The 23798-nt window shown below is 36.1% G+C and overlaps 1 protein-coding gene across 4 annotated transcripts in view; it reads left to right on the top strand.

Annotated features, from left to right (window-relative positions):
• The first annotated feature begins 2187 nt into the window (after positions 1-2187).
• DTHD1 (death domain containing 1) overlaps positions 2188-23798 on the top strand; it is a 64933-nt gene continuing 43322 nt past the window's right edge. For 2 of the 4 annotated variants that reach the window (XR_006887849.1, XM_046655662.1), the window contains exons 1-5: positions 2188-2574; positions 4556-5171; positions 8859-9189; positions 11767-11946; positions 13061-13305. Coding sequence is in view for 3 of the 4 variants with exons in the window: in XM_046655662.1 (XP_046511618.1) it covers positions 2304-2574; positions 4556-5171; positions 8859-9189; positions 11767-11946; positions 13061-13305 (1643 nt within the window). In the remaining variant the exon portion in view is untranslated. Of the gene's footprint in view, positions 2575-3695; positions 3789-4555; positions 5172-8858; positions 9190-11766; positions 11947-13060; positions 13306-23798 lie in introns of those variants that run through there. The other 2 variants (XM_046655663.1, XM_046655664.1) reach the window with 2 other exon arrangements.

The following is a 23798-nucleotide window of genomic DNA, read 5'->3' as shown; positions in this document are numbered from 1 at the left end:
TCTTCCTCTATTTTGTATATGGGACGCCACTACTGCATGACTTGATGAGTGGTTTGTAGATCTGCAGCCAGGATCTGAACCCACATACCCCAGGCCATGCGAACTTAACCACTACACCGCTGGGATGCTTTCCCATTTTTGATTCCACTGTGTCATTTCATAGCTCCATGTCTTTGATCATATTATATCCTATGCTCGCCTGTTCCTTTCCTCTATTGTCTACCCTGCTCAAATCCTGATCATCCTTTTTTCCATGTTTGAATTGTTCCTAACTCTAACAACTCCCAGGCCTCTAATCAGAATTAATTTTTTACTCCTCAAAACTTTCATAATACTTTATTCATACTTCTACTATAGTTTTCAACACCGTTGAAGCTGTATTTTATAATCCATTCATGTGTCTGCCTCTTTCTGAAGTCCTAAAAGGCCCTGTTCCCAGCACCTAGATAATACCTGGCCCACAGTAAATGCTATAGAAAGTTTTCAGAATCAGCATTGAATTAAAGCCATATATACATTATTATTGAGAATCAAATATATATTTCACAAGTTGAAGGAGAAAGCTAAAATAAAATTGAACCACAAAGTCTTTAGTATTGAGAAGAGAATGAAAAATATTAAAACAATGTCATCCATGATGTGATACGGACTGACATCTCAAAAAAGATCGTCTTTTCAGTGAACAAAAGATCACTAAAAAGTAAGATTTCTACTGGAGAATGAGCCTCCACTCCCACCCCCACCCTAGCCACCACTCCTCAGACAGCTCCTTTCCTTTTCCTTCAGACTCTGGACCACAAGCAGCTTGTGAGGACAGTATTTAGGCCTTGGTATTCATTCCTTATTCTTTATTTACTGGGTTTGTGTTCGCCCATCTCATCTTCAAGGTGTCATGAGTGTAGCTCTTAGAACCCCAGTGCTTAAGATGAGCTAATGCGATGCCTGTGGGAGGGAAGCATTCCGGTTCCCCTTGGAAAGATTTCATGTCATTCCAGTACCTCTGAGAGAACGTGGGCCTGTCTGGAATGTACTGCCCTCTCTCTGGTGCTGTGTTCTCCCTAATTAGAGGAGAGGATTGGAGAGGAGAAAGCAGGCTGTTTTGGGCTCCTCCACACACCCCCAGGGTCCCACACTCCCTGTAACAAGTTCTGTATTGCAATGGCCTTATATACAGTGTGCCAACTGAGGGGCCAGAAATGGTGAGAATTTGCTGTCTGAATTTTAATTATACTTGGCGAAGACTCATTGCTAGTTGAGGGAAAGCTACTCTTCAGGTTAACTTTCATTTAGTGAAGGGGCACTTTATCCAGTTAAAGAGAAATTATCTGAGAGCAGAGGCCAAGTACCCATCTCAATCTTACTGCAGACCAGCCACAGAAGAAGGTACTGATTCCACTTACCCAACGAATGGTAACAGACTCTTCTCCAGCAAAGCAGTTGATTTTTAACTCTTTATTATAAAAAAATTATAAATATATACTAATTAGAATTGTAAAGATCCCACACGTAATCATTTTCAGCTTCAACAACTATTAACAATTATTATCCACCATTCCCACACTCCCACATTGTTTTGAAGCAATTCAGACATCATATTATTGCATTCATAAGTTTTGCTTTTTTTTTTGAGGAAGATTAGCCCTGAGCTAACTACTGCCAGTCCTCCTCTTTTTGCTGAGGAAGCCTGGCCCTGAGCTAACATCCGTGCCCATCTTCCTCTACTTTATATGTGGGATGCCTACCACAACATGGCGTGCCAAGCAGTGCCATGTCCACACCTGGCATCTGAACCGGCAAACCCCAGGCCGCCAAGAAGCGGAACGTGCACACTTAACCACTGCGCCACCAGGCCGGCCCCTGCATTCATAAGTATTTTTAAGTCTCACATAGGAATCTTACTGGCAATATTGTTGAAACACTTTACCTTTGATTAATAAACTCATTCTACCACAGAATTCATATTTTGTTGCCTTGAAACAAGCATAAATGGGGAGTCCATAGTATATTGAATGTGTAAAACTTCCACGGAGAGTTGGATTGTGTAAGCTGGCTCTGTCCCTGTGATTAATCTCTTCTGTACACAATGGCATCCAGGGTGCAGGAACGCCCCTCCCTTGGTCACCTAGTAACTTTTCACTGGTCAACAACAAGCTGAATAAACTATTATGTTGCGGAAAAGTGCTTGGCTAGCCGACTTGGATTATCTCCTAGATTTTAAGAGAAATAACCATCGCCAAGTTTGAATTTGCTAAACCTTTGGGCTTTGCTGGCAGGAAAAAAGCATTCCATTTTTGGAGCATAAAATGGATACAGAAGACATGGGCTCAGGTAAACTAGGCCAAATATTGAAGCAGATTTGGAGACAAAACCTGATGCTAAGGCAGGCGCTCCAGGGCGATGACCATTGGGGAGGGGCTAGTGGGGCCACTTGGATAGCCACAATGGTCTTTCTGGGTCAAGAGCTCAGTGGAGCCCTTCACCAGCTCTTGGAGCACACTGCTGGGACCCTGCGCTCCACCTGCCAGCAACTGTATATACTGCTTGACAAGGAGAATCACTGTTTCTGGAGACAAGGCAAGTATTTCTTTCATTTATTCTTTCTCTAAGAAATATTGATTGGGGCCACTCTGAGAGGAGTTAAGGAGCATACAAAGAAGGCTAAGATACAGTCTCCGCCCAAAAAGGACTAACAATTTAATAGGGGAAAGAAGATAAGACAAATGCACAATAAGGGAAGGGACATTGAGGCCACTTCCATTACAGACTTACAAATGAAGTGTGTTAAGACTTCATAAGCAGGCAAGATCCCATATTTAGAGCAGGGAAATGGGCATTTTGCTAGAACAAATGTGGTATTTAAGCTGAAGCTAAAGGAACGAATTGGATTTATGCAGCTGGAACTTGGGAATCTTGAAAGAACATTCCAGGCAGAGATATTATTAGCAGGATCCAAGACTTAGAGGTAGGAAAATATAGGCCAAGTCTGAGGCAGAGCAAGTAGTTTTTCTATATTGGAATATGATGTTCTCTTTTTAGACTTATTTGAGCTTGACTCTATTAGTTGCAAAAACACTGGGAAGACTGGGGTGAGCTAGGATATGGAATTGGACCCTCTGACACACACTAAGAAGGGTGCAGTTTTTTGGGAGTAGTTATAGATGCTGAGAGGTCAGAAAAAAGGAAGAACATGGTATCTGATGAATATGATCCAAGACAACAGGTCTCTGAGATCTCTTGTTACGCTAGACAAGAAATTGGGGGGCATCATGAAATCCAACTCAATAATACAGCATCAAGGCAAGTGGGCAGGTCTCACCAATCAGGAATCCAGGGCACAAAATGTTAAGAAATTCAGTCTAGAGGGCAGATAGTGGGCTTAGGGGAAGTCTGTCCAAAGGCAGCAAGACCCAGAGACCATCAGCTGGAGCTCATAGCCAGGACTCAAGACTCTGGAGAGAATTGAGTGTGGTCCTAGGTAGCATATCAAGACGAATACTTATTCATGAAAATGATAAGGACTCAGCTACCAGAACAGGAGTTGGAAATAAAGACAGGGTCTCAGGTACAAGATAAAAGAACAAATTGTCAGAACTAGAGCCCGAAGGTCAGCCCAGATTAGTGAAAGGATGATTTAGTGATGATTCTGAAAACACTGAGTTATGGAGCCTTAACTTACATATTCTTTAGCTCAGAATTGAATTCTAAAGATTGGAAAGTTACTAAGTCTGCAAGAAGCCATCAGGTGACCCCAGCTGTGAGGAGAGGAGGGACGAACAAATAAGAGAATGGTAAGAAATGAGGATGGAGTGAGAGATGATATCACATCAGATCGTGGCGAGGGTTTACACCAGAGAGAAGAGGCTTGACTTGGTTATTAGTCTTTGATAAGCCACTGCAGGTTCTAATCGGAGAATTGGTACAATTAGAGCTATTCTTTGAAAGACTAATTTGAAAATTGCCAATGATCACCAGCTCAGCAGGAGGAATAGTGTACACCTAATCCAATTATCATGGCAAACAAAGCACACAGTAAAATAACAGCACCTGCATCCGCAGAAATAATGTGGCTATGGTATGCCTGCTACCCAAGTTTCATCTGGAATGTTCTGCTTAATTTTAGGCAAATAATTATAAGTGGATCATTAATAAACTATATAGTAAATTCAAAGGAAAGGGAACAATTCTCGTAACCATACCAAATGAGGAACGATTGAGGGAGATATTGACTTCAATTGAACAGAGTCTTGGGGTGGGGGCGGGGGAGCACGGTCATGATGTGTCTGCAAGTATTCAAAGTGTTTTCAAGATGGATTAGAGGTACTCTTTGCTGTTACATTAAAAGGCAATTTGTCCCCAATTCCTGGATGTGTTAAAAGAGTGACAGTTGTACAAATAACTTCTCCTTCAGGAGAGAAAGAGACTTAAATGCCTGGTGAGGGTCTTTGTAGGTTTCTAAGATAATCTTGTCATACCTCATTACATGTTAGTGGAGAAACATAGTTTGCTTTAGTTTTGAATTTATTCTTTTCATGTGTCCGTGTGTGTATGTGTGTAGAAATCATTACTTTCATAGACTGCCTCATGAAAATAAATGAATATCTGGGGAGCACTGTTACGCTTCTAAAGAGAGAAGAAAAGGAGATGTGTAATTTATGTGGCATGCGTGATGAATGTGATCCACTGCAGACAATGCCTGCCATTCAAGATATCAAAGCAGCAGACATTGCTGCAAGAGAGGAACAAAATGTCATAGAAACAGCTACTGTTTCTCCTGCAGATGGAGAAGAAAGTCATTACACAAACCAGGTCCAGTTAAAACAAAATAAAACACATATGAGTTCAGAAATAGTGGAAAAAGAAAACAAGACATCATTGAATGGAGATGGAACGGGGCAAGAAGAGTCACAGAACAAAATGTTCCCAGATAATCCAGAAGTTGAAGATAATAAACAAAAAGAACACATGACTGTTGAGAACATAAATGGCAGCAGGGAAGAGATGCATGACGTAATCCAGACAACAGAAAGAGAAATTCAAGGGACCTCAGAAAGTCAAAGAGAAGAGATTACCACATCCTCAGTAACATGTGATATCTCCAATGAATATGTGAATAATGTTCTTCCCAATGATTCAGAGAGTCTAAAGCAAAAGAATAACATAATGGAAAAGGAGTAAGTAAATGCAATGTGAGAGATCTTGTATATGCTTACTTATATGTGTGTTTCTATAGTTAGTATCCATAGTATTTATACATGAATAAAATTTTATATTTCCATTTCAGATCCCAAAAAGGTACTGTAAATCAATAATTCAGTTTAAATCACTTCCATAACAATTTATATGGCTGCTATTACTAATATTATTTATTTCTTATAGCTTTAGGAAACAAGCATTAAAGGTGTCTTTAAAGGAAGAAGAAATTGACTATATAATAAATTATAATTTTTATTATAATTATTTATATTTTTATTATAATTTATTATTTATATAATAAAATGGTTAAAATGAATGATTGTCCAGAACATGGACTCCTTTCTAAATCGCTGCTCTTTCAATTATAATAAGTACCAGCTAAGAAGCTGTGGAGTGTTCAAATATTAGGAGAGAATTTTCTAGCCCCAGATTTATTTTATTTATATCCTGAAATAAATTGTCAGACTTGTTTTATTTATAAATCGTTATGAATTCTTACCCTGTGTCTATAGAACTCTAGGGGGCTCATGGATAAGCTTTGGGAAGTTGTTAAAATTGAATGTATATTTTCATACCTATTTTATCTTTATGGAGATAAAACAGAGCCTTAATCAGATTCTCAAAGAGCCCATGACTTCAAAAAAAATGTTAACGTTGACTGATCTATTTTATGAATTATCTCCCCATCAAAGGGAGTAAGAATCCCTATTTGTCCAAATAAAATAAAATATTCACAAACCATATTTTCCCAGCAAACTTAACACCTTTAGAAGGCAATGAGGAATAACGAAAAAGAAAATCACTGGTTTGGGAGTCAGACAGCCTTAAATTTTATCTCCTCTTTTATTACTCCTAGTTCTGTGACCCTGGGCATCTTGCTTTATTTCTTAGCCCCATTTTCTTCTTTGTAGAAATCATATATACTTCCTGGGCTTATTTGGTAAGGTGAAACGAGAAAATGAGGTAAAGGGTCTAGCACTGTGCCATTTTGCCGATGTTCACGCTCAGCTCAATGTTTGCATGTCAATTTATTTCACTCCCAACAACCCTCACTTTCTCTAGCTCCCACACACTACCAACGTTCAGTTATCCCCACCCTGCCATGATGTGTGATGCTCTTTCAGATGTACTATACCATTTCCAGGACAACACAACAACTGAGTCTCTGAGCTCAAGCAAGCCATTTTGCTCATTTTGACTTTAGTTATCTCATCTGTAAAATGAAGAGGTTGGGCTAGTTTAGCTGTGATGTCCCTACAGGTCTGAGAATCTAATGAATTCTGTAGATGTCATAGCAGTACATTTATGGTTTGAAAGACTTACTGCCCCTGCAAAACAACTATTAAAGTAGTCAGTGTGTGGTTGCCCACTGCACTTGAGAAAAACATCAACACTTCATATCCTCCCATTCAGAAATGACTCAAAGCATCAACAAATGAGTCATTGCTGAACCACTCCCTCTAACATCTCTTTAGGTGTTCCCTAGTTAGTGATTTCCTCTTTGTGGCATCCAAACCAATTCTGCTTGGCTTGCATATTTAAGGAGATGACTATTCATTTCAATCCCTCAGGCTAGGAAGCCATCATGCCACATAAAAGATGTGTGTTATAAACAAAACTGAGCTCAGAATCTGTTGTGATTCCTCCCTGGATACGTTTTTGAAAAAAGCCTATCTCTTCTAGTGTAGTCATCCTAATAGGTACAGACTCAAAGGGAAAGAAAACTAGAATAAACCAATGTGATAATTTCAGCAGCTGGACTAGATCTATATGATTAGGGCTCGAGGCAATGGAAGCATTTACAGATCTCCTCGCTCTACCTCATACATCAGTCTTTTGGAAGAAGAGTGTATTGAGATGGTTTCCAGGGCACAGAACAGAGTCATTTTTGAAGTCATACGAGACTGGGTCACTGTATCTTCTATTAAGCAATGTTCCTCATTTCCTGTCACCATCATGAGAGAATACTCAAATAGACCAACGTACTGGGTAATTTTCTATTCCTTCTAACTTTATGGGTTCAGAATTGTAAATATAAATAAATAACCCTCTCTACAATTCAACATTTATTTTAGATTTCTGTGTTAAAGAGCACTGTACAATTCAATTTACTAATAATTTAAAAATAGTTAAACCTGATTATTCTAGAACTGGTTGTTAATGCTGTATTTGCTATAGAAGCTCTTATTTCTCTTTGATGTGGCTTATATTTCAGTCATTCCGTTGGTATGAAATGAGAAGTAGTAAAAGAGGAGAAACTCAAGCTGGTAATTTTAATATAGAGATCTAACATTTATTGAGCCCCCATTTTATGCTAAACCACTATTATTAAAAGCTTAACTATTTTATCTCATTCAATCTTCACACCATTGTGGAATAGGTATTATTTTCAGTTTGTAATGGATAAAACACCAGTTCTGGGGCCGGCCTGGTGGCGCAGCGGTTAAGTGTGCACGTTCTGCTTCTCGGCTGCCCAACATTAACCAGTTTGGACCCCGGGTGCAGACATGGCACTGCTTGGCAAAAGCCATGCTGTGGTAGGGGTCCCACGTATAAAGTAGAGGAAGATGGGCATGGATGTTAGCTCAGGGCCAGTCTTCCTTAGCAAAAAGAGGAGGATTGGCAGTAGTTAGCTCAGGGCTAATCTTCCTCAAAAAAAAAAAAAAAAACAGTTCTTTGAAATGATTTGAGGAGGTATGATATTATACTAGAAAGCTTGGGCTTTTGGGTCAAAGATAGATATCTGTGTGATCTTCAGCAAGTTACATTTTCTAAGCCTCAGTTTCCTTATCTGTAAAATGGTGATGATAGTTGTACCTGCCTGACCCCATAGTGTGAGGATTGAATGAAATAACGTGTAGCCTAAAACCTGGTCCATAGAAAGGGCTAAATATTAGCTCTTTTAATAATAACTATTGCTATTTAAGGTCAAATAGTGACTGATGTCAAATTTAAATTCCAATCTACAAGACTCTAAAATCTTTGGAGAAGGTGTTGGTATAAAAAGCAAGAGTAAAACAAATGGTCAAAATAAGCTTTTGGATTGATTCGTTGAGAATTGTAAATATTCTGTTTCTAATTACCTCACTTAATCACATGTTTGCTGTACTTTTGTACCTTTCTCAGTTTTTCTAAAAAATGTAATAAATATCATCATTTGATCTAACATATTTAGACAATTCCAATACTGGATATATATTTACTCCTTTTTCTCAAAATGTAGGAAACTATTCAGGTATTAGTATTTGGTTTATCAAGAAGCTTCAGCAATCTTCGGATTCACATTATGAAGTGAAGTGAACAAAACTGAGGAATGAATCAACCACTTAAATAATAATAGTAATAGCAATAGTCACCAAAGTAGTAATAGCTAACATATATATCACTGTGACAGGCACAGTTTTTTAATGACTTAACATATAATAGTTCATTTAATTCTCACAGCCTTCTTATGAGATATGTATTGTTCTATCCTCACCATTTTACAGTTGAGGACACTGAGGTACAGAGAGGTTGAGTATCTTGCCAAGGTCACAGAGTCAGTAAGGAGGAGAACTGAGATTCACACCAAACAAGGTGGCTCTCGAGTTTGTGCTCTTATGCATTTAGCTATATATTACATAAATCAAATAATTCGAAAATGTTTTCCTTTTCTTTCCCGGCAGGTATCTTCATGTGCTGAGTGATGATACTGGCCCCCAAGTGTCTTGTTACATTACAGCACCAGCATACGTTCTACAACATCTAGAATGCCGGATAATTAATAGCATGAGTTCTTTAATAGTGAGTGATAATGAAGAGTTGGTCAGCAATGTCATCACTGTTGAGTGCTTAGATATGGAAAAGAGAATTCCATTTCCAATATGCATTGCAATTCCTTTTACGGCACGTTACAGGGGAAATTACAGAGACATCATGGTGAAAGTGTCTGATGTAAACCTTCAGACAAGTTACCTAACCCCAAAGGCACTGGAAAGACCACGAGGAAGTTACAAGGTTGGTAAATTCTTGGCTGCATCTGCATTTGTTGTTTGACTCCTCTTCTAAATATTACTCAAACTACCAGATTTTAGTGTAGATAGAACCGCTCCTTTGGTAACAAATGGAAAGGTTGGCAAGATGTATGCCAGTGAATTCGTGCTTTTTTGGCCATCCATAAAAATCAAAGAGCGGAAGTTATTGCCCAAAGTTAGGAATGAAGAACTAGGATCTAGGACCCAGCAAATGTTGTATTTTCACCTGAGAAACAAAACCAAAATCATGGCTTAATTAGCTTCATGCCTTACACTAGTTTTAGACTAACATTTCTAATGTGATAGATCTCTGTCTAAATTTAAGAATGTTGAATCCCCAGATGGTAGTAGCTTTATTTTTATCATTCATGGCTTGGAGAAATATGTTAAAAATGAACAATTGTGTGTGTGTGTGTGTATGTCTTTTAGATAGTTATTAAGTCCATAAATGGTGTTTAGTCTATACATGGTAGACAGTATATGTGGTAGTTAAGATGTGGGTTGTGGAGGAAGATTGGTTGGGTTTGAAATCTGGTTCCTACACTTTCTTGCTGTGTGAACTTGAGTAAATTATGTAATCTTGCTATGACTCAATTTCTTCATCTAAAAAATGAACGCAATAATAGTGTTTACCTGATAGGATCATAAGGAGTAAGTGAGAAAATACACTTAAGAAGATAAAATGAAGCCTGTAAACACACGTTAGTAGTTACTAAATTGTCATTTTTTATGGTAGACTCTATTGTAATAACTCTGAGGCCCTCTAGGGTCCCAAATTTGTATGTTTTAAAGAGAGAATATACATAATTATTAAACTTAGCATTAAGTTTATGGGAACTAAGGTTTAAGGTTCTTCTGTGGGCCACTGAACTTATTTTTAAACAATTAAAATATTTGTCTTTTCAGCTATTTATGTAAGTTGTCATGGTTTGAAGAGGAGAGCAGGGAATAAATGCAAAAACAATTCCATTAATGTAAGAAATTCTTTATAGTACATCTCTCCTTTTACTGATTTGGGTCTTTTCTGAGTTTCAGACAAGGTTATATAGTTGGTATGAAAGCTAAGCCTGTTCTAATTATTTACTCCAATTCAGGCAACTGATACATTTTATATTTAGTCTAGGAAGCCCGTAAGTATAGTAGTCTGGTCAGTATTGCCCTTGATTGTAGCTTTTTCATCTTGACCAGTCTGTGTGACTGTCATAATAAAAACAAAAACTGCTCACAGCACATGTACTTTTCACAAAATGGGCATGAAAAATGCTTAGTAAATGGATAGTCAAAGCAAAAGAAAAAAAAATTAAGGGAACCATTGTCTACTGGAAAGAATAAAAGCATATAATTTTCTTTTTACAGTTTTCTAATGGTAGTTATTCCTATTTTTAGATCAAGAAAATTTAAACTCTGAATTCTTTTCAAATTTTTATGTGGTTCATACAGCATTTGAGAATTCTAATTCTGGAGTCAGATAAAGCATCGTCAGAGTTTTGTTCATGACACTCCCTTGCTAAAAAACATTGCCAGTTCCCCAGTAACTGTCAAATGTGCTCTACACTCATGACAACCACCGTCAGTTCCCAGAAGATCCTCCTTTCTTACCTCTCACCTTTTTCCCTCCAGCCAATTAAGAACATTCATCGCGTCCTTTATTTTCCCAGTGACGGATATATGCAGTGATATTGTGAAATCTCTTCCTTAGTCAGTTTTCAAATGACAGATTACTTTCCATTGTGATTGTCCCTGAAATGTTTGTGTGTGTGTCTGCATGATTATCCACTCACGCTGGGGTGGAGTCAGGCTGCTGTTTTTGGAAGCGCGAATAGACCAAATTTCTTCTAAGTCCTGCTCAGTTTAAGCTTTGGTGATTATATAAGTAGATAATTTTGTTTTCATTTACGTACTCAGTTCCTTTTTTGTGTGACAAAAAGGCTTAAATAAGTGCCTGCATATATGCATTACAAATTTACACGTCACTATATAAAAATAGTGTCTTTTTGCAATCATTTGCTCCTGCTGCATGGAAGAGAGAAATAGAAAAAATGACTTTACTGAGAGATTATGAGTTGTCAGAAGGAAGAATTTGCTGACAGTACAGGTGCTGTAGCATTTGTGTAAACTACCCAAATGATGAAATTTCAGTACTTGGAATTCCCTAAAACAGAGTTGAATCTTCTGGATAAAGGCCAATATTTAAAGTCCACTCTGGTAAAGGAAGATAGGATTCCAAAAATAATTAATACTAGTGAAAACACTAAATGCGATTGCCCATTATACATATACATTTTGGGGGGAATTTAATATAAATTTAAAACTACATTCTTTCTTTCTTTTCTATCGTGTGGTCCAAATTTGAGAAACTCCTAGTATCTATTCATACTTCATCTCATGAAAAGACCATTCATTTGGGGTTAATGAAATCATCCTCAATTGTGGGAGATTACAGAGACAACATACACATTTTCTTTTCACAGTCGCAGGGTACGTACAGCACGTATTTCCAGAACAGTGCTGTGTTAATGTCCTTTGATGTCCTTGTCTTAATGTCCTTCAATCCTTACAGGGGACCTGTGCTGAAGTGAAAGTTTACAAGTTGGGTATCTTTTCTGTTGTGTCTTGTTTAAAGAAAGAGTCCTTCACAATAACAAAGAAAGGCCTTACTCTTAAGCCAAGCATGGATTCTCGAATATCCTTAAATTACCCTCCAGGAGTGTTCAACTCGCCAGTGCTTGTACAGTTAAAGGTAAATATTAGAAACTGGTGAGTTCCTTCTCACAGGAAGGAACTGTAAGATCTGTGAGATCTTGTGGGTCATCAAACATAGTCCTAAAAGGTGAAGAAGATAGAGATATTTAATGTAACAGTAGATGAATTCATCTCCTACAATTTTAATGACCTAACATAGAGTGTTATTAGTAATGAAGTGATGTTTTGGAGGATATTGAATCTCATCCCAAAATAAGTCCCTGCTTTATTTGAAAGGGTTTCCTAGCTAATATTTTGTGTTGTTTTATTTATGATGCTTATTGACAAAAACATATGTTGAGTATCTGTGATAGAATTGATGCCAGACATTGGGAGATTCACATGATTGGTGATTCTACCAGAAAGGATGGTAAAAAAGGGTACTTACTTAAAATATTTATGATTATGAATATTTGGTTATACTAAATTATAAAACAGCCATTTTTAGAACAAGGATTTAACATATACAAACACTATTTGCAAGGTGTGTAATGATGTATCAATGCACATTTTAGAAGACAGACTTTCTCCACATTCCCTGTCCTTCTAGCTTCAACTCTCCCCCATGCTCTCCGATTTCTTCTAGTTGTTACCATAAATGGTAAGCAAGGAAGAAAAGTGAGGAAGAAATGTTAGGAAGACAACATATTGTGAATAATTTATTCATAAATATTTTCCATAAACTTTGAAATATTGGAATCATGCTAGTTATTTTTATTAGTCATTCTTATGTAAGAGGAAACAAATAAATATAGTCTTGTTTCTCTAATTTCTGAAGATCACTTGATCTAACAATAGTTCTAATTAGAAATTATGTAAAACGTCTATTTTGTTTTCTAGGTCATTTTGTTGCCTACAATTAAGAGCGTTTCTCAGTTATTTATAACATAGGACAGGGAACCTAGATTTCAGAAAGACTTTGTAAGAAGGAGACCAAATGCTGTGCTCTATTTTATAAATTAATGCAGTGTTGACGCCAGTAAATAATGCATACAGAAATCAATGGATCTATGTTCCATCAAATATTCAGAAACTTGGCTTAGAAATGTGCTGATACTTTGAATCTTTTGCTATTAAAATATAAGAATATATACATTTTTTTCTTTGTTTAGGTCCAACCAGTTGACCCCTCTCTGGTGGCATATTTAAAAACACAGCAAGATACTTCCTACCTGGTACTATGCACAAGTCCTCTGATTCATGTTCAGCACCCATCAACACACCCTTTGCAGGAGCCAGTCACTGTATTCCTACCTTGTTCTCCACAGCCTGATAAAAAGAATCTTAGGTCTGAGATAGAGCCTAAAAGAACAGCTAGTGCCACAACAAACAAGATTATACCTTTATACCTCAACAGGTGAGTTAGATCTTAATATCTCTAACTGACTTGATGGTAAAGAAGGAAACTTAAAGGATTAAAAAAGGTAATCAGATGTCTTGTATTTAAACATAAGCATTGAAATATTATGAAATATTTTTAATATAGAAATAAAATATTGTGGATCTACAAAGGGAAATAATTTTAGCTGTAATGGGCCCAAAAGTACGCTGTGTGATAAGATCGATAAAAAGAGGTAAAATGAATCCTTGCTTTCAAAGAATTTATAATATGGTTAATTACAAAGATGTGATATGGTGATTTTAATTAATTTATTTGAGTGTTCTGTTAATAGAGGAAAAAGATTAACCTGACCTTTCCCAAAACAAATTAAGTTTGAATCTATATTTGCCATATAGATGGATTCCTTCCTTTCCTAATTTTTATAATTTAACAAAATCTTCACCAATAAGACAATTATACATATCAAGTTACCAGCCAGAAATGAAATTGGAGATGAAATGCCAACAACAAATAGGGTGCACTGAATAATAGTAATCCTGATCTTAACTTCTGTACTTTCATTTAATACTTTTCCTAATGAAAAAGGTAGAAGGGAATTTTCTATTCTTTGATTCTGAAGGGAAACTTTTTTTCTTTGAAAAACTAGAAGAGGAAGAAACTAGTTCAGACACTTAATTGAAATAATAACTACTGTTAATTGAAAAGGTTAATGTGCCAGTTTCCTCATGTATAGTATTTCATCCAATCTTCCTATCACTTTATCTTCGTTGTATCAGTGAGAAGAGTGAAACTCAATGAGACTAAGAACTTTTGCAAGTACCTATACCTACCAACTGGTGCAGCCTTGGTGTAGACTCACACGTCTCTATTTCTAATCGTGACTCTACCTACCGTCATTATTTAGTTTGAGGTTGCAAGGCTAGAAATTGAGAAGTGGATTATTTTTTCTTTCCCACTATGTTTGCAATTTAGAGGGCTGGAAATAGTAGAAAGTTGGGTTGTAGCTGGGAGAAGAAATCAAACTTTCTCTAGTGTTAGATCAATAGAGAGAAGATAGAAATATAGACATGATCCCGTTATATATACTTTCGCTACTTGGATACATATATATGTCTCAAGTGGCAATTTAGTTAATCCATGTTCTTGTATATCATGGTAAAGTAAGATTTAAAACCAGAAATGTACTGGAGATTCCAATTTAAAATGTATCAGTCTGATAGATTAAGACATTCTCTTTAAATATCCCCTAAGATACCTATATATATATTTAAAGATAAGAACTTAACCCTAAAAATTGATTCTGACTGGTAACCTGTGGTTAGAATCTAGTATTTCTACTGTCTATAGAGTGGATGGCAAAAGATTAATGAAAATAATTTGTGACTGACATGTACTTTATATCATAAAACAAAGCAGCGGTATTTCCCAGAAAGATGATAGAAAAAACTATTTGGCTATTCCCGATTGTGTAACTGATAGTCTACGTATACCGATGAGAATATAAATTTATCCCTGTAATGTACAAATATCATTTTTGGAAGTGATTGGATCAGTGTTCCTTTGCCCCTCCTTTGTTATATTTCCACATACCTCAGACACAGAGCAGAATGTAGAGAGAAATTGGAGGCAGCATATTGCATTGCCAAAAATGAAATTCCCACAACCCTAGGGGTAAAGGTAGGTGCAATAAGAGCCCTAACAGAAATGCATACTGAGGCTGGCACATTTTCATACTCTCAGTCGATTCAAAGCATTCGAAATCCAGTTAGCACAGGTAGGAGAGGGTTACACCTTAGTCCAGAGGCATTTATACCTGGTAAAAATGACTGGACACTGAAAATTTGTTTAGAAGTGATGCATGCGGATCTGCCCTCCAAATATGTGAAAGAGATTCAAATGGCTACCAAACTGAAACTGGGTAGATGACATTGATTCAAGGATAAGAAAAAACAAAATCCTACATGGTATCTTAAGGAAAAAATCAATACCAAACAATACCAAGATTTCAGAAGAAGAATGAAAGCAACAAAAAAACAAGCTATAGAAATGAGGAAAAAGAACATCATCTTGACATTTCACAGAAATTTGAATAATGAGAATTATAGTTATCCAGAAAATATTACAGAAATCTATTTTGTAGGTTTAGTAGTAGGCATAATTTCCAAGAAACAGAAAGTCATCAGGACAGACCAGGAAAAGATGAAAGAACAAGAGGATGAGATACAAGATAATAGCTGAGATGGAAATCAATCAAGGCATGATAAGGAATCTTTTGAAGTGATGTAACCCAATAATTATAGTACCATTAAAGAAGATACCAACACAAAAACGTAATAATCAAAGGCACCGTTGAATTTAATTTTCTGATGTTGATTACAACCTTGATTTAGAAAGTGCTGATTGATTATGAGACAAAATTTACGAGAAAAATCCCATACTTAGACATAACATGGCAAATTGAAATGCAAGTTTAACTAAAATATAATTTTATAAGCATCCACTCAGCAGAAACAGATTAAGTAAAAAGGAGTAAAATTAGTCTAGCCTCCATCTCATTCTTCTCAGCATGAAATATCAGGAAAAAATGGACAAATTCCTTCACAGTTTTGAAGGGAAGATGTTGTGAAGTCAGAGTTTTAACCCAACAAAGTTTTTTTTCTTAATACAAGAGGTCATAAAGTGTACTACTCACATGTTATTAACAAAATAGATAAATAGATAAAATTAATGAGCTGACTGGATAAAGTGAAATTTAAGAAATCAAGAATAGAAGTCTTTTTTATTTTTAAAAACCTAGTATTGAACATAAATAATATAAAAGCAAAAGGAAAAAGAAAAAGTGAAAAAAGTTCATATAGCAAAGAGATAGAAAGAAAACAGCATGGTGACATTAAAGAGAAAACTTTAGATAATATAAATAAAATCATCAATTGTGACAATAAATAGAAATGGGTTAAACATAATTTATACTGTTGTCTATCTTAATCTTTAATATTTTTAATACTTCATAGGCTGTATTTAGGATGATTTCCTTGGATTTACCATATATTTTACCAATTTTCCCATCAGTGTTTAAATTGTTCATTTTAATTGTTATTCTCATTTCTAAAAGGCTATGACTACATTTTAAAATTTTTTTCCAGGCAGCTTCATTTTTTCTTTAGGTTTTCTATTTCTTCCTTTATTCCTTTAATAATTGTAAACATACTCATTTTATGGTCTCATTCCCATTATTCCATCTTCTATTAGTGTGGTGTTTCCCATCGTATCTCTTAGCATACTGTAATCTAGTACATTGTCTATCACGTTAATTCCATTCTATGAATCTTCCCCTTTGAAATTCATTTCCAAGTATTGATTATAATTTTTGATCAGATCAACTTTTGTTCTCCCCTGCTCTCCCACCCAAAGCAGCTATTGTGTGCTTCTTTGTTGTTTCTTGAGCCAATGTTCAAAGGGATTTTGATTGTTTTTGTTGTTTCCCCTTTCTGGGCTAATGCTGCCCTTTTGGGATTCCAGTTTTATAACTGAGTTAGTTCCAGCTAATGGCTAGAGCCTGTATCTGATGTCCCCGAGTACGTGTTAAAATGCAGCCCCCACACACCTAGTTTGTGTGCATGGCCAGTGGGATGGGGGCAGGCTGATGAGGGTGGAAAAATGTCATTTCTCCCTAATGCTATTGGTTTTACGATTATCTTACGCAAATGTAATATGTGAGTGATACACAAGAATATTTGTGAAATATGTGTGTTTTATCACACACTAATAAAATGGGCAAATTGGTAAAGCTACCACATAATTTAAGAAATTGGATATTATCAATACAATTGCATCTCCTTACTTGCCCCTCACTGTCCCATCCCATCTCCCTACCACAACTGCTCCTCATCCTTCCAAAGTTAACCAGTATTTGGAAATTTCGAATTATTCCTTTGCTTTTATTTACTTTTTTTTTTTTTTGAGGAAGATTAGCCCTGAGCTAACATCTGCTGCCAATCCTCCTCTTTTTGCTGAGGAAGACTGGCCCTGAGCTAACATCCATGCCCATCTTCCTCTACTTTATATGTGGGATGCCTACCATAGCATGGCTTGTGGAGTGATGCCACATTGGCGAACCCCAGGCTGCTTAAGCGGAACATGCGCACTTAACGGCTGCACCACCAGCCGGCTCCTTTTATTCACTTTTTAGTTTTGTCGTATATATTTTTATTCATCCCTATACAATGTCTTGTTTGGCTTTGTCTGTGTTTGAGGTTTGTAAAAATGCTATCCTACTGTGTATATTGTGATGGTCTTGCTTTTTCATTTATAGTTGTGTATGTTCATTCTCACTGCTATGTAATATTCTATTAAATAACTATGTATTTTATTTATCCATTTTCCTATTGATGGCCATTTGGGTTGTTTTCAATTTTTTGCTATAATAGTACTAATGTGGGCTTGGTGAACCAAGGAGTCGAAAGAAAGATTTCTTGGATTCTCAAGGTCTGGTAGTAGTGCTCCTTTATTCAGGGAATAGCATGGGGACAGGACCCATGGGCAGTGAAGAGCTGCAATGTGTTGAGGGCAGGGCTAAATTTATAAGGCATAGGTATGTGAGTTATTTCTTTACAAGACAAAGGAAAGATTATGTGAAACAGTCGTTAAAATGGTATCAGTGCAGGTAGGGTCTAGTTATTGAGTGGTCCTATAACTTTGGATATGAATCAGGTCCGATCAGGTCAGGACATCCTATACTTCCAGGAAGATGATGTAGATTGGTGTGTAGGGCAGGACGCCTGGGGCTTCTCTCCCTGAGGCAGCCTTGATCTTCACCAGCACTATTATCACTATTCTTGACTCAAAGAATATTTGTGCAAGTACTTCTTCAGGGTATGTACCTAGAAATCGAATTGATGAGTAGTAGGATATGCACATGTACGGTTTACAAGTTTTACAAAATGGTAGAACTAAACTACAATCTCCCACTCTTGCTTCTCATCTTCTCCAGTCTTGCATATTGTCAGATTTTGTAATTTTGAAATTCTAATAGGAATAAAATAGATCTCATGTAATTTTTGTTTTTTTTTTTTAAAGATTGGCACCTGAGCTAACAACTGTTGCCAATCTTCTTTTCTTTTCCTGCCTTTTTTTTTTTCTCCCCAAATCCCCTCAGTACATAGTTGTATATTTTAGTTGTGGGTTCTTCTAGTAGTGGCATATGGGACGCCGCCTCAACATGGCCTAACGAGCGGCGCCGTGTCCACGCCCAGGATCAGAACCCTGGGCCACCGAAGCAGGGTGTTCGAATTTAACCACTCGGCCATGGGGCAGGCCCCCCTCATGTGGTTTTAATCTGCAATATTCTGATTACAATGAAGCTGACATCTTTCATAATGTCTTTTCTTAGATATGTTTGTTTCCTTAGATGTAAAATGTCTGTTAAAGTCACGTTTCTTATATATGAAATGTTCGTTGGTCGTTTTGAATTTTTTACATTGATTTGTAGGATTTCTTCTCATATTCTCAATGACAATCCTTCACCAGTTTCTGTCTTGTATTTTCATATTTATGTGCCAAATTTATCTTTTTTTTTTATGATTAGTGCTTTTTGTCCTGGTCTTAAAATACTTCTATCTCCTGAAATGATGAAAATGTTCATCTTTATTATTTTCTAATTTTAAAGATTTGAATTTCATATAAGTCTTTAAACCATCTGAAATTGACTTTTGCCTACAGCGTGAGGTAGGAATTCAATTTTTTTTCACATGGATAACATTTTCCAAGGATTGTTTATTGAATCTTTTTTCTTTCCCCAACAGTCTGCAATGCCTCCTCTGTCATAGAACACATTTCCTTATTCTGGGCTGTTCCATTGGTCAGTCTTTTAATCTAGTTTTCAGTCAATCTAACACTGTCTTAATAATTATGGCTTTATAATATGTCGATATCTGGTGGGTAAATCACATCCTATTCTTCTTCAGGAGAACTTCGGTTTTTCTCTTCAAACTCTCCCATTCAAATAAAATAGAATTAGTTTGTCAAGGTTCACAAGAAAAAACTCTGTTGGGACTTTTATTGTAATTGCTTCAAACCTATAGGTCAATTTGAGGGAAAATGACATCTTTACCATATTGAGTCTTTTAAGCTATTACTATAATCTATTCTCCTATTTGTGTAGTTCTCTGTCTTCCAATGAAGTAAAAAGTCTTCATATACGTACTGCACTTGCTTTGCTAGACTTATTCCTAGATACTTTATTGTTTTCGCTAGAATTATAGATAGTATTTAAAATTTTTGTTTCTGTTTGATGGGCAAGTATATATATATTTATATATATATGGATATAGTGGATTTTTCTATATTGATATTGAAGCCAGCCACCTTTCTAAACTCTCTCAATATTTCTAATATTTTTTTGAGAATTCCTTCAAGCTTTTAACATAAATTCCTATATCATCTTTAAGCAATGACAGTTATGTTTTCCCTTCCAGATATCATGTTTAAGTTTTTAATCCATTTTGAGTTAACTTTTGTATACGGTTCCGATTTTGTTCTTCTGCATGTGGATATCCAATTTTCCCAAAACTATTTATTGAATAGAATGTCCTTTCCCCATTGTGTGTTTTTCACATCCTTGTCAAAGATCAATTGACTACAGATGTGTAGATTCATTTCTAGGCTCTCTGTTCTCTTCTGGTGGTCTATTTGTCTATTTTCATGCCAGTACCACGCTGTTTTGATTACTGTAGATTTATAATATATTTTGAAATCAAGAGTGTGATGCCTCCAGATTTAGTCTTCTTGCTCAAGATTGATTTGGCTATTCAGGGTCTTTTTTGGTTCTATATGAATTTTAAGATTTTTTTTCTATCTCTGTAAAGAATGCCCTTAGCATCTTGACAGAGATTTTATTGACTCTGTAGATCACTTTGGGTAGCATGGACATTTTAATGATGTTAATTCTTCCAATGCATGAGCACAGGATGTCTTCCTATTTGTCTGTGTATCCTTTTTTTTAAATAGAATTTTGCTAGATGTTTCAGTTGTCTATTCCTGCATATCAAACAACTCCAAACTACTCCAAATATTTTATTATTTCTCATGACTCTGTGGGTTGTTTGGGCCTCAGCTGGCTGGTTCTTTTGTTGATCTTGCTTGAGGTCTATTCTGCATTCCAGTAAGATGGTGTCTGTGGGTTGGAAGTCCAAGATGGCTTTATTTACACGTCTGGAGGTTTGGCAGTGATAGCTGGAAGCCTGGCCTCAGCTGGTATGCAGAAATGGTTGGGCCTCATTTTCTCTCCATGTAGCCCCAAGGCCTCTTTCTTCCTACCTGACTTCTCCATATGGCCTCATTCTGTCATGTGGTCTTTCCAGGAGTGTAGTGGGACTACTTATTTGGAGGATCAGGCCTGCAAAAATGCAAAAGCAGTTGCTGCCAGACTTTCTTAATTCTTAAGCCTGGAATTATCAGATCATCACTTCTGTAGCATTCTATTGGTTTTAAAGCGAAACACAGAGCTGCCTCTGGTTCACTGAAGGAGAGTGCTACACAAGGGCATGAATACTGAGAGATATGGTTAGCATCTTTGGAGACTAGCTACCACGTTTGGCATAAGATTCTAGACTTACATTGATTTTTTTCTCCTCTCTTTGGAGATATTATACCACGGTTTATGGATTTTATTATTGATGTTGTGAAGACCACGGTAAATTTAATTTTCATAACTTTATGGGTCACCTGTTTTATCTTGCTGGCTGTTTTTAAGATCTTTTCTTTGTACTTGGTGTTCTGCATTTTTCTATGATGTATCTCAATGGGAATTTTAAAAGCTTTTCCTGAGTGCCGTACATCGTGCTTCCTGAATAGATAGATTTATGTCTTTTCACATTCCTGGGAATTTCTTTTAAGTTTTCTAATCAAATATTTTCTCCGCTCCATTTATCCACTCTGTCCTTCTGGATTTCCAATTAGATGTCTATTAAACCACCTCTTTCCAAATTCCATATTTCTTTTCTTCTCTTTTGTATTTTTCATCTTCCTGTCTCTGTGCTATATTCTGTGTAATTTCTTCACATTCCAGTTCAAATACCACAAACATCATATACTTTTAAAATCTATTTTTAACCTATGAATGAGTTATTGTTTTCAGCAATTGTCTTTTTTATATATTAAGGTTCTATTTAGCTCTTATTCAAATCTTCCTAATCATTCTTGATTGTCTCCTGCTGCTTGCTTATTTTTATGATACTGTCCTTTATCTTGTTAAACTTTTCATATATCGTTGTTTTCATTTTGTATCTACCAACTCCGATACCTACAGTCTTTGAAGGTGTTGCATGTTGCTTCTGCTGACTGTTATTCCTGGTATTGACCTCCTTACTTGTTCGGGGACTTTTGTTTGTGAGCGTGTGTACCTGAGAATTCTGCAGGCATAAATGGACCTACTTTCCTCCAGATGGCGTTGGTTTCTGTCTCTGCTGAGAACCAGGTGCTACTTACCTGGGACTACTTTAGCCTCCTTGGGAGTCTTTGTCCAGGTCTCAAGTTCGCCTTTTATGGATGGGATCTCAAGGATCACCGTTTCTTGTTCTGCTCACTTGATTATCACTTACAGTTTTATTCTCCTGTATCTAAATTATTGAGAAGGAGTCTTCCCTTCGTTAGATAGATTACTATTTAATCCTATCATTCCTGTCTAGTTGTGCCCTTTCCTTCAACCCTGGTTTACAGGTGTTTTGAAGAGAAATTTGGGACATTCCTTTAAGAGTCCTCCTGCATATGCAAAACAACAACAACAATGTATTAAAAAGCATGTTTATCAGGATCTAGTTGGTTAGCAATAGGCAGGAAGAGGCCTGAGATTACTTATTCTCGATTTGTTATTTGTTAACCTTGTGTTTTGTATATCAAATTTATAATATTTTAGAGAGGCAACCTAAAAACAAAAGGACATTTTATCTATTTTTTTCAGCTTTATTGAGGTATAACTGACAAATAAAATTGTAAGATATTTAAAGTGTACATCAAGGTGATTTGATATATGTGTACATTATGAAAGGATTCCTTCCATCTAGTTGGTTAACACATCCATCACCTCACATATTTACCTTTTTTTTTTTTTTTTGGTGAGAACATTTAAATTCTACTCTCTAGGCAAATTTCAATTATATAATACAGCGTTATCAACTATAGTCACCATGTTTTACCTTAAAAAATGTAATTTTATGAATAGTAAAATCACAAATGTTTTATTTTCCTTTGTATTGTTCAGCCAGTAGTATATTGTCAACACAGGTTGACTTCATTTAACAGAGTAAAATGGTTTCAGCAAAATTTTGAAGCAAATACTTACTGAGCAAATATGATTTTTCACATTTATTAAACTTGGAGGTAGTATACTGGAAATATTTTCAATTTATTATATACCATTGTACTTAAAAGCATGTAATGTTACCAGTGGATTGGAAAGCCAGATAAGGTAGAGCTCAATTTTATTTTTCATATCAAAAAGAAACTATCACCCAGAATAGCCGATATAACATTAAAGGAGAAGAACAAAGTTGGATGACTGACACCACCTGACTTCAAGACTTACCACAAAGCGACAGTAATCAAGACATGTGGTATTGGCAAAAGAATAGAAAATAGATCAGTGGAACAGAATAGAGAACCCAGAAATAGACCCACATAATACAATCAACTGATCTTTGACAAAAAAGAACAGGCAATACAACGGAGAAAAGAGAGTCTTTTCAACAAAAGGTGCTGGAACAAGCGAACATCCACATTCAAAAAAATGAATCTAGATACAGACATTATGCCCTTCACCAAAGTTAACTCAAATGGTTTCTAGACATAAATATAAAATGCACGACTATAAAACTCCTAGAAAAGAACGTAGGTGAAAATCTGGATGGTCTTGGGTGTGGCAATGACTTTTTAGATACAACACCAAAGGTACAGTCCATGAAAGAAATAATTGATATGCTGGACTTCATAAAATTAAAAATTTCTGCTCTGGGAAAGAATGTCAGGAGAATGAGAAGATGAGCTGCAGACTGGGAGAAAGCATTTGCAAAAGACACATCTGTTAAAGGACTGTTAGGCAAAACATACAAAAAACTTTTAAAACTCAACAATAAAAAACCAAAAAACACAGTTAAAAAATGGGCCAAAGACATCTCACAGAAGAAGATATACATTTGGCAAATAAGCATATGGAAAGATGTTCCATATTATATATATATATGTCATCAGTGAGACGCACATTTTAAAAACAATGAGATACCACTACATACCTATTAAAATGGCTAAATTCCAGAACACTGAAAACCTCAAATGCTGGTAAGGATGTGGAGCAGCAGGAATTCTCATTCGTTGCTGGTGGGAATGCAAACTGGTACAGCCACTTTGGAAGACAGTTTGTTGATTTCTTACAAAACTAAACACACTCTTACCGTATGATCCAGGATCAGCATTCCTTGTTATTTACCCAAAGGGGTTGCAAACTTATGTCCACACAA

The sequence above is a fragment of the Equus quagga genome, chromosome 3, assembly GCF_021613505.1.
Source record: "Equus quagga isolate Etosha38 chromosome 3, UCLA_HA_Equagga_1.0, whole genome shotgun sequence".
NCBI lineage: Eukaryota > Metazoa > Chordata > Mammalia > Perissodactyla > Equidae > Equus > Equus quagga.
This window is presented reverse-complemented; position numbering and strand designations above follow the sequence as displayed.